At 45.5% G+C, this 12,132-nt stretch overlaps 1 protein-coding gene across 1 annotated transcript in view; it reads left to right on the top strand.

Moving 5' to 3' along the window:
- Positions 1–383: 383 nt before the first annotated feature.
- Positions 384–12,132, top strand: part of LOC126291600 (ankyrin repeat and SOCS box protein 3-like) — a 291,789-nt gene continuing 280,040 nt past the window's right edge. Inside the window, exon 1 of the mRNA XM_049985135.1 lies at positions 384–632. Coding sequence (XP_049841092.1) covers positions 532–632 — 101 coding nt within the window. The 5' untranslated portion in view covers positions 384–531. The remainder of the gene's footprint in view (positions 633–12,132) is intronic.

Genomic DNA, 12,132 nt, shown 5'->3' with positions numbered 1-12,132 from the left:
GGTAGGGTTGATCATCAAAATAAAATAAGAGAAATCAGAGCTCAGACAGAAAGGTTTAGGTGTTCGTTTTTGCCGCGCGCTGTTCGGGGGTGGAATGGTAGAGAGATAGTATGATTGTGGTTTGCGCTCTGCCAAGCGCTTAAATGTGAATTGCAGAGTAATCATGTAGATGTAGATGTAGACCGTTAAAAAAAAGTCACCAGCAAGTTAAAAAAACACATTTAGCGATTCTTAAAACACAGAGAAGACACTGAATGGACATGCACAGGTTAAAAATCGGCCACAGTAACTTCTGACAGGCCACCCTGTGCCCATAAATTAAAAAAAAGATCCACACATGTGCAAAGTAGGGTCGCTAACAGGCATATTATCCTATAATTATCAATCTATATAAAGTGTTCGACATAAGCATATAAAAAATCAGCTATACAATGGATCAAATATTCAACTGCCAGTGATGTGTGAATGTAAAATTACGTATAAAGTGGTCTAACTAAAAGACAGGTGAAGAATTCTATTGTATTCACGGCGATGGTGGCGCCACGGGCCGATGGTGTAGCGGCAATTGGATGTACTTTCCAGTATCCTACGGACGACGCCGACAGCCGGCCGACATTGTACAGGAGGGGAAGGTGAGTGGGATGTGCCTTGGTTACGCAGACGGGGGAACGTGCGAGGGGTCACCGCGCATGTTTACAAATTGACAGCGTTGCAGAACGCACGCCTGCAGCTCATGTTACTAGAGACTAATAAGTGACGGGCAAATACTTTCGAGCTGTCAGATCGTTATTACATTCGCTTAATACATTTCCGGAAGCTGGAGTGTGACAAACTTGTGGCTGGTTGCTGTGTAGTTAAAAATTTTATTAGGTTATAGGCCTCGGCTAAAAGTTGACGTTACAGATTGTATAGTGAAAGTAAGATCTGTGACACAATGAAAGAAGCTAATGCCTTTTATATTAAAGCCAACAATTATCGGAAGCAACAACCGAAAGTGTGGGCACAAGATAGTTTATTACAACATGATTCTTCATAAACAGTATTCATTTACGTCATTTTAAGAAATAAGCAATAAAAAAAATATTCTTTTAGGCAAGCTGATCATTCAGTAAGTCTTCATTTTTTTAGGCAGGAATGTTTGTGCTTCAAGCAGGTTGATTTGATAGCCCTTGTCAACTATATGCAAGATCGCCATATTGAGGATGGCGATGGAAGAGAATGTTTATCAATATTATGTTACGCGAAAATTGACTTAAGACTTTTCGACGTCTTTATCGAGCAAATATCACGAAAAAAATGGTCTTGAATGACCTTACCTGTCCTTCATAAAAACTTCGCTGTTTTCGAAGGCGCCCAAAAACGGGAGCGGAAGTTACCCTCTCCTCCTAGCTCTCAGAAAAGAAAAAGATAGTGTGGTCAGGATTTTTCTTTCAAGAAAATAATTTAACAGTCGGTATTATGCAGATTAACAGGCTCAGATTTGCAACACATGGCTACTCATGTCTTCCAAAATATTAAAAATATCATACCTCTACGCCTAGTCTCACCCTTCCCCCTCCCTATAAACTATTGTGAGCGCCCTCATTTGCACTGAATATTGTGCATACCAAATTTGAGAAATTATAAGTGATAATTTCTCATTACAGGTACGCATAAAAATAGCTTAACGAGATTCACTGCCTGCGTTACGTAGGCTGGCGTAGATGCGGAGTAGTGTGTAATGAATGTGTCGGTGTTTGACTGAAGTTGAAATCCCTGCACGTAAAGAATTATTAACGCAAAAGACATATCACGTAAATGGGCAGTATGTTATATTTTTTGCAGTCAGCGGGCATTATTAGTGTACACTACCTCGTTCGACATTACACAGAGAGACAGCATTTCTGAACCACTGAACAAACAGTTAATCTTCTGCGAAAAACTCGAAGAAATGCGACGTAATGTTGAAAACCAATGGTATCTTGACAGGTAATCCTATCATTTTAAGGCATTTTCCCGTTTTTACCGGGAAAATAACAGGGGTGTACTTATAGAAATATTGGAGTTCTTGATGGATTCGTTTGGCCTCATTTTCGCGATTTATTAAGCATACAACACACTGGTAAAAGTTTAAACGTTCTAACATTAAAGCCTGTATACTTTATAAGATACAAATTCCTAATCAATAAAGGCTAGGAAGTTCACATCTTATGTATACAATTGATACGTTAACACTGGATTTAGACTTCTGTGCCAAAAAAAAAAAAAAAAAGTCTACATCGTAATAACATTGACACTGCTACCTGCATCTGTGTCTGAACCATCTGAATTCACGATGTTAGGTTCAAGGTTTACATCAGTCTACACCTCCGTATCAGTCTTCTTCCTGAAGCTTTTTAGCATGCTATACAGTGTACTCACACTGAAAGGAGGGGAGGGGGCGGGTGTGTTCTCTCTCGCTCTCGCACATGCGGTCATGTAACCGTCTGTACGGTCATGTAACCGTACGGGACCGTTGATAGTGTGGCTCCGATATCAGTGCATTAACTTTTTGGATGGAAATAACAGTAAACAGCGCAACCATAAGTCATATATAAAAAGGAAATGTTTCAACAGATCCCCTTACGAGTGAAATGTGATTCCTTTAAACTTAAGATTACGATCAGGTATATTAGTTCACCCGTAAACGTCGCAAAGTGTAATTTTTAATGAAACTACTTCTCCACACAAATTACCAGCTGCTATTTAGGATACGACTGCAGAAGTAGATACATAGCCCAACGGCCGAAACTGGGCGCGGATGCATCGGTGTGACATCGCCGTGGTGAGCCATGGAAGTATAAACGCGGTGCACCCGATGTTTAGGGCTACTAAGATGGCGGACCTCGGCTTCAAGTTTGTGACATAACTCTTGTTACCTCCATGCTAATTATTCATTCAATTATTTCCTTGTAGTAAAATAACTGCTAAAGTGTAACTGTAAATGTGTTAGTGCGATTTCCAAACAAATACATCTCTCCCTACCTCCCTTTCTGAAGAAGGATTTGGCTGAAATGTTATGTGAACACGCTTTTCATATTGCTTGCCTGCTGCTCGGCGTGAAAGTAGCAATCTAGCCGCTTCACATATAGTAATTCCCCCACGAAGTTTAATGTAAGCAATCCACTGCTCTTCAACAGGAACAATGAAGTGCATATCCTTCCTTTTATTCCCATGAAGTAATGAGTGCTAATCAAGGGATCTCAGATTCCATATTCCTAGATTTCCAGAAGGCTTTTGATACCGTTCCTCACAAGCGACTATCATTAAATTGCGCGCATGTGGAGTATCGTCTGTTGTGTGACTGGATTCATGATTTCCTCTGAGGGGTCGCAGTTCGTAGTGATAGACGGTAAATCGACTATAACAGACTTGATATCTGGCGTTCTGATTTACATAAATGATCTAGGTGATAATCTGAGCATGCCCCTTAGATTGTTTGCAGAGGACGCTGTAATTTACCATCTAGTAAAATCATCAGACGATCAATTCCAATTACAAAATTATCTAGAGAGAATTTCTGTATGGCACGAAAAGTGGCAATTGGCACTAAACAAAAGTGCTAGGTCATCCACATGGGTACTAAAAGAAATCGAATAAATTTTGGGTATATGATAAATCGCACCAATCTAAGGGCTGTCAATTCGACTAAATGCCTAGGAATTACAATTACGAGCAATTTAAATTAGGAAAAACCACATAGATAATATTGTGGGGAAGGCGAATCAGTCTGCCCTTTGTTGGCGGAACACTTAGAAGATGCGACAAACCCACTAGGCACAGCATACATTAGTTGTCCGCCCTCTTCTGGAATACTGCTGCGCGGTGTGGGATCCTTACAGGGTAGGATTGACGGAGGACATCGAAAAAGTGCAAAGAAGGGCAGCTCGTTTCGTGTTATCGTGCAATAGGGATGAGTGTCACTGATATGATACGGGAGTTGGGGTGGCAGTCACTGAAACAAAGGCGGTTTTCTTTGCGGCGAAATCTATTTTCGAAATTTCTATCACAAACTTTCTCTTCCGAATGCGACAATATTTTGACACCCACCTACCTAGGGAGAAATGATCATAATAAAATAAGAGAAATCAGTAATCGAACGGAATGATTTAGATGTTCCTTTTCCCATGCTCCATTCGAGAGTGGAATAGTGAAGTAGTATGAAAATGGTTCGATGCACCCTCTGCCAGGCACTTAAGTGTGAATTGCAAGTAACCGTGTACATGTAGATAATTCAAGTACCAGAAAAAAAGAATGACAATCATTAGGCCACATTAAGGTTGTCTGGAGTACAAACGAGGTTTCACAATGCTGCAACAAAAGTTTTGATCACTTATCCAACCAAGACTTTTGATCACTCGGCCAGTGATATAAAATGCGTGACAGAGAGCAAAGTAAAATTGGGAACTAAACGGAAAACATTTGTCAAACTCTTCTATTCCGCAGAAACCTGTTACTGCAATATTTAAATGGTAAAGGGTAGAAATTTCTAACGTGTGTATATAAAAAAAATCTAAAAACCGCAATGATGAATATTTTTTAGGAATGGGTGTAAAATGACTTGTTTTCATCAGTATGATTTATCATCCAGATGATACAGGGAACAAGATACTATTGGTATATCATAAAGAATGGTACAGACTTACGTACGTACTTCGAAAACCTCAAAATGAAATTAAAAAGTAAACTGAACCAATGATCAAAGCAGATGTACATCCTAATTGTGGTATGTTTGGTTATTTGCGAAAAAATTGATAGAATCTGTCAAATACCCTAGCAAAAATAAGTAAACTATTGCTGGAAAGGCAGGCCTACATGTTACACAGGTTAGTCTATCCTTATTAAAAATGACTTCCACACGTTTCAGCAAAATTCACGTTTTAGTGATCTAAGCGTTTGAGACCACATTTGTAGTATTGCACAATTATGGAACATGTTTAAAATTTACATTTTTTTACCCTGTAAATTGCTGCTACTGGTCGCACACTGAATTACGAATCAAAGGCAACATTTTAACGTGAGAAGTGTAACACTGATAGTCACGTAAGCACTATAATTTTTGGTGTTAAAAACAGCTTTTCGTTCACACGAAATAATGAACATGAAGCAATAGTAAACAGGAATCTGTAAATGTTTTGATCTATTTAAGATGGCGGCAGGCCCCACCCACTGTCGTTTCAAAACAGTGTGTGGCGTAACTGTGTTGCGATCTTCCCTCTTTTTAGAATGAGATTTTCACTCTGCAGCGGAGTGTGCGCTGATATGAAACTTCCTGGCAGATTAAAACTGTGTGCCCGACTGAGACTCGAACTCGCGATTTCGCGTGCTCATCTGGAAACACTCCCCAGGCTGTGGCAAAGCCATGTCTCCGCTATATCCTTTCTTTCAGGAGTGCTAGTTCTGAAAGGTTCGCAGGAGAGCTTCTGTAAAGTTTGGAAAGTAGGAGACGAGGTACTGGCAGAAGTAAAGCTGTGAGGACGGGGCGTGAGTCGTGCTTGGGTAGCTCAGTCGGTAAAGGACTTGCCCGCGAAAGTCAAAGGTCCCGAGCTCGAATCTCGGTCCGGCACACAGTTTTAATCGGCCAGGAAGTTTCCCTCTTTACCTCCACAATCTACATCCATACTCCGCTATCCACCTGACGGTGTGTGATGGAGGGCACTTTGAGTACCTCTATCGGTTGCCCCTTCTATTCCAGTCTCGCATTGTTCGTGGAAAGAAGGATTGTCCGTATGCTTCTGTGTGGGCTCTAATCTCTCTGATTTTATCCTCATGGTCTCTTCGCGAGATATACGTAGGAGGGAGCAATATACTGCTTGACTCTTCGGTGAAGGTATGTTCTCGAAACTTAAACAAAAGCCCGTACCGAGCTACTGAGCGTCTCTCCTGCAGAGTCTTCCACTGGAGTATCATCTCCGTAACGCTTTCGCGATTACTAAATGATCCTGTAACGAAGCGCACTGCTCTCCGTTGGATGTTCTCTCTCTCTCTCCTATCAACCCTATCTGGTGCGGATCCCACACTGCTGAGTAGTATTCAAGCAGTGGGCGACAGTGCAGCATGCATGAATAAACGATTCTGCTGTCTAGCTGTAACTCGCAGATAGCTGCCAGAAAGAGAATGAATCTTACAGGCTGCTAGGTGTTAATAGGGTAGATGCTCAAAATGACTGAAAATTGGGCCACATGCCAACACGATAGGGACAGCCATTTTAATTGCGTAAGTGGAATGATTACTAGTTTTCACATTTTAAGATTTGATAAGAGTAGCCAGACATCCGTTGCTGGCTGCTATATACAGTACCAAAAAAAAATCATCCGATTCGGCAGGTCTTTATTTCTGAGACTAGTAAACACACACAATGAACTTTGCATTCTGATAAAAGGAAAACTCAGTTTATTTCATACCTTGTCAAAGGTGTTCAATATGCCACAATTGAGATGCATGTCAAATGTCAATGCTGTACTCATATTCCGATTGTTCCCACCCTGCAGTGAGCATGTCTTGAGTTACAGCTTCCACAGCTGCTGTTATGTGATGTCTCAGTTCATTCACTGTTGTTTGTAACGGATACACATAGTCTTGTAAACCTCCACGATACATAATCAGTTGTCTAGTGACCTTAGACGCCAGTAATATGAGGCTGAATCATTTGGTCCAGTGCAACCGATCCATCATTCAGTAAACCTTAGATTTAAACATTTCTGCTCTTTCAGATGCCAGTGTGGCATGTAAACTTAGTGTTTGCTCTTTCCGACAGTTAGTTGTTCACACACAGGCCTGTATCTCAAATAACAGAAGTTGTGATTCTTCTTGATACCCCATGTACTTGAGTAGTAACAACAACAACACAACAACAAGTAGGAGTCAGAGACCTCAAACATAGCATGATAAAACGCCAATTTGACCTTTCAAGGGACGAATAGTGATAGTTTATTCTATTGGAATATTAAATATTTACAATAAAAAGCGATGCAAGCGCACAGTGAGGACAAGTGTAAAGGTACTGTTTTGAAAGTTATCTAGCTCTTTCCTATTACTAATCAAAAATGTTTAATTTGTATTACATTTCTGGAGAAGGAAAAGTAACTTCTTGGTCAAAAAATGAGTCGCTAATAAGTTCAGAACGACGTGGATTCTACTTAAATAGGTTAGCTACTTTATGGTGGCACTGAAGTCTAGGTTATCTTGAAAGGTAATAATCTGGTTTTCAGTTGCTTGCGCCAACGAATCTGAATCCCACATAACGGTTGTGGTAACACGGGCTGACCTGTAATGCAGCTTAACGTTTACGAACACACTATTTAATCGGTCGAAATTGATATATAGGAGTGTCTGACAAGTCGTTTTCTTTGGCCATTAGTATATGAAACAAGCGTTAAATGCCGTAAACAGTATGGCGACTATGACGTGATGTTATGGCGATCTTGTCAAACGGTTAGTCTATAGATCAGTCTGTCATCACAACCAGGTTTTTTAGCAGCACATTGTTTGCCTTCGCCAACTCAAACTGACCTGTCGCCTTCCAACCTAACCTATACTTGAAGCTAAGCTACAGACCAGTGTCACCACAATATGTGTTTCTTTGCATTCCTTAGAGTCATCAACTAACAGCAAAACTGTGAATATATGCATCAGGTGGTGACACACGGTGGCCATTATGATACTGGCCAAAGTGAACAACTTTTATTATGCATTCCTCTTGCCCTGTCAAATTCAGCTGAACACCAGTAATAGCTTACTCATTTTACTTGATCATGCTCAAGAAATATCGGGAGATACGAATTCAGTTAGTGATGAAGTGGATGAATGAGCCAATTACTTTCACGCATGTTAATTTGTGGTCACAAAGTTGGTGTCCTGGGATTCGTGATTAATTACCTCTCTCGGTTGTTGGAAGAAAAGGGTGAGTTACAGGGATCAAAAGGCTCCTTTAAGCTCTCTAATGAAGATAGCAGTGGAGTTCTTCCTAATCGTATGAATTTTATTGAAATGCCCCCCTGCGGGTTCGGGGGTAAGAATAGGCCCGCGGTATTCCTGCCTGTCGTAAGAGGCGACTAAAAGGAGTCTCAACCTTCTCGGCCTTATATGATGGTCCCTTCTCGGGTTTGACCTTCATGTTTCTAAATTGTTACGAAGAGCGAACCACTTGGGGAAGGGCGCCTTACTTGGTGCAATGTATCTGTCGTGCATTGAGACCTTTAGCCGGCTTTCTCGTCGTTGCAATGGTGTCCTCCTCGTTTTCCATCTCATGGGCGATGATACGTCCCTGGGTGTGATTACCACGCTGCACTGTGCAGTGTTGTTTTTCGCTGCTACGACGATCCCCCTGTGGGTTCGGGGGTAAGAATAGGCCCACGGTATTCCTGCCTGTCGTAAGAGGCGACTAAAAGGAGTCTCAAACGTTTTGGCTTTGTGAGATTGTCCCCTAACGGGTTTGACCGCCATCCTTCTAAATTTTCCGAAGAGCGAGCCGATTGTGGAAGGGCGCCTTACAAGGAGCGCTGTGTCCATCATGCATTACCATCTCTAGCCATGTTTGTCGTCATCGCTTAGCAGTCCCGCTCACCTACCATCTCTTGGGCGTGGATTTGTTCTTGGGTGCAGTTTATTGCAGTCTGCTATGCTGTGTCGCTTTATGCGCCAATGACGATATTGGACTACATCACCTGAAATCCAGCACGGTAGCCAGTCCGTTGTGGTGGGGCCGCCATGTACCCTGTTGGTTGTAGCCCCCTGACTACACAGGGATCGCTCTGCTGATGCCAGCGCCGTTAACTCCCCACGTATGCCAAGGAGTAGATGCCTATCTCCTTGGGGCATTGGGACTCCCGGCAATGGCCATCCTGCCAGGTGGTCGTTGCTGAGGCTGGGTGGCGCCCGTGGGGAGGACCCTTGGTCGGAGTAGGTGGCATCAGGGCGGATGACCCGCAATGAAGCGTGGTACATCATCTCTTGCTGGCGGCCAGCCGCCAGCAGTCTCTAAGCGTTCCAGGGCTCAATACAACGCAACTACATATGACCCCAAATCGTTCCCCTCCCTGGCTACACCATGGGAGGAACGAAAGACTAAGGATGCCAGCGAACCATACTCGCCCTGCTACCTGGTGTGTACGAGAGCTGATGGTGACTCCTTTACATCCATGAAGCCTCAGTTCTTCGTCGAGCACTTAGAGGACAAGTTCGGGGAGGTGGAGGGCTTGTCCAAAATGCGCTCGGGCTCGGTTTTGATCAAATCGGCGTCCTCCGCCCAGTCCCGCCGGTTACTCGATTGTAACAAGCTGGGGGATGTTCCGGTTACAATCACGCCCCATAAGAGTCTTAATATGGTCCAGGGCATAATATTCCATCGGGACCTTCTATTGCAGTCCGATGACGAGCTTCGGGCCAATTTAGAGCGGCGAGGTGTTCACTTCGTCCGGCGCGTACATCGTGGTCCAAGGGATAAGCAGGTTGCCACTGGTGCTTTCATCTTGGCCTTCGAGGGTGATACTTTACCTGAGAAGGTCAAGGTGATGGTCTATCGTTGTGGCGTCAAGCCATATATCCCTCCCCCAATGCGGTGCTTTAAGTGCTGGAAGTTCAGGCATATGTCTTTCCACTGTACTTCCAGCCTCACATGTCGAGATTGTGGACGCCCATCACATCCCAATACTCCATGTGCTCCGCCTCCCATCTGTGTAAACTGCAGAGAGCACCACTCGCCTTGCTCGCCGGACTGCAGGATCTTCCAGAAAGAGCGCAAAATCATGGAGTATAAGACCCTGGACCGCCTGACATACACTGAGGCCAGGCAGAAGTTCGAACGCCTCCATCCTGTTCGAATGACTGCCTCTTACGCCGCGGCTACTACTGTTATGGCCCCATTAGCTCTCCCTCAGACTGCCACCTCTCAGAGCCGGAATGCTACACCTGCCCCCTTGATGGTGGGGGGCACTTCACTCCCTTCTGCTCCTGCACTACCTGCCTCAGGAGCAGCAACCCCCCAACCATCGGGGACATCAGTCCCCACTTCTAAGCTGGGGAAGCCTCAAACTTCCCCAGCTCGAATAGCACGGAAAGGGTCCCTTGGGTCCCTTCCTTCCCAGGTTTCCGCCTCTGGGAAGGGTGACGTCAGCCAATGGAAGAAAAGCAGACCAGCGGCTGGACGCAGGGCTTCCCGCTCCTCCTCCGTCCCGGAGACTGACTCGCTGGAGCCCTCCCAGCCAATGAAACCCAAGGACCAGAGAGACAAGACGAAGAAGAAGACCTAAGGCCAAGGAACACGCGGTGGCATCCTCCTCACTGCTCCCTACAGGCTCTGCGTCCAGGGATAAGGTGGAGATCCGGGCGTCCGCTGAGGACCTGGATCTCGCCGGACCCTCAGACACCATGGAAGCAGATTGTACTGGTCCTCCATTGGTGGCAGCAGGTGACCCAGTGGCGTGATCTGCCTCCTCGGCCCCTTCACGCCTTTTTCGGTCATGGACAAAGCGATACTCCAGTGGAACTACAGCGCTTTTTTCCACCACCTTGCTGAGCTTCGCCAACTCATCAGCAGTCACCCTTTCCTCTGCATTGCCCTACAGGAAACTTGGTTTCCGGCAATGCGGACCCCTGCCCTACGTGGGTATCGGGGTTATTACAAGAACCGGGCAGCTTATGAGAGGGTATCTGGTGGAGTCTGCGTCTACGTCCTTAACTCTGTCTACAGCGAAAGTGTACCTCTTCACACACCTTTAGAGGCTGTCGCTGTAAGGATGTGGACGCCTCAGCCTATTACTGTCTGCAGTTTGTATCTTCCGCCAGATGGTGATGTCTCGCATCATGTGTTGGCTGCATTGATAGCACAACTGCCTCCTCCTTTTGTGTTACTGGGCGACTTTAACGCCCATAACCCCCTGTGGGGTAGCGCCGCGATTACTGGCCGGGGTAGAGATGTCGAGACTCTTCTCTCGCAGCTTGACCTCTGCCTCTTAAACACGGGAGAGCCGACACATTTCAGCGTAGTCCATGGCACATTTTCGGCCATCGACCTTTCTATCTGCAGCCCCGGACTTTCACCATCCATCCACTGGAGTGTCCATGACGACTTATGTGGTAGTGACCATTTCCCCATCTTTGTCACTACCACCGCGTCACTCTTCTGAACGCCCCTCCAGATGGGCTCTGAATAAGGCTGATTGGGGCTTGTTCTCCTCTCTCGCCACTATCGCACCTCCTTCCCATGACACCATTGATGTGGTGGTTCAGTCAGTCACCACCGGCATCGTTTCTGCGGCGGCATCTGCGATTCCCTGTTCATCCGGATCCCCTCGGCGGAGGACTGTGCCTTAGTGGGCGCCCGAAATCGCAGAGGCGATTAGAGATCGCCGGCAGGCTCTTCAACGCCATAAGCGGCAGCCGTCCTTGGAGAACCTCATCGTTTTTAAACAACTCCGTGCCCGTGTCCGACGCCTTATTCGCCAACGGAAGCAGGAGTGCTGGGAACGGTATGTTTCCACCATTGGCGTCCATACCTCTGCAGCGCAGGTTTGGGCTAAGATTAGGCGACTCCATGGCTATCGGCCGCCTGTCTCTATCCCTGGGCTTTCGCTGAATGGAGTGGTGTGTACTGACTCTGACACGATTGCGGACTGGTTAGCAGCGCATTTTGCTCAGTGTTCCGCATCTACGAATTACCCACTGGCCTTCCGCTCCCGGAAAGAGCGGTTGGAAAGTTGGAGGCTTTCCTTTCACATGCGCCACGTGGAGTCGTACAATGCTCCTTTCAGCGAATGGGAATTCCAGAGTGCACTATCTGCTTGCCCTGATATGGCTCCTGGGCCAGACCGCATCCACAGCCAGATGCTGAAACACCTCTCAGTGAATTGCCAGCGACGCCTCCTAGATGTTTTCAACTGCATCTGGGTTGAGGGTGTGTTCCCGTCTCAATGGCGAGAAAGCATCGTCCTCCCCGTGTTGAAACCTGGCAAGAACCCGCTGGAGGTGGACAGCTACCGCCCCATAAGCCTCACCAACGTTCTTTGCAAGTTGCTAGAACGTATGGTGAACCGGAGGTTGAGTTGGCTCCTCGAGTCTCGAAGCCTTCTGGCTCCGTCTCAGGGTGGGTTCCGTAAAGGCCGCTCTGCCGTCGAT

The sequence above is a fragment of the Schistocerca gregaria genome, chromosome 9 (genome assembly GCF_023897955.1).
Source record: "Schistocerca gregaria isolate iqSchGreg1 chromosome 9, iqSchGreg1.2, whole genome shotgun sequence".
Classification (NCBI taxonomy): Eukaryota; Metazoa; Arthropoda; class Insecta; order Orthoptera; family Acrididae; genus Schistocerca; species Schistocerca gregaria.
Note: the sequence above shows the minus strand (reverse complement) of the source record. Positions and strands in the feature narration are given on the sequence as shown.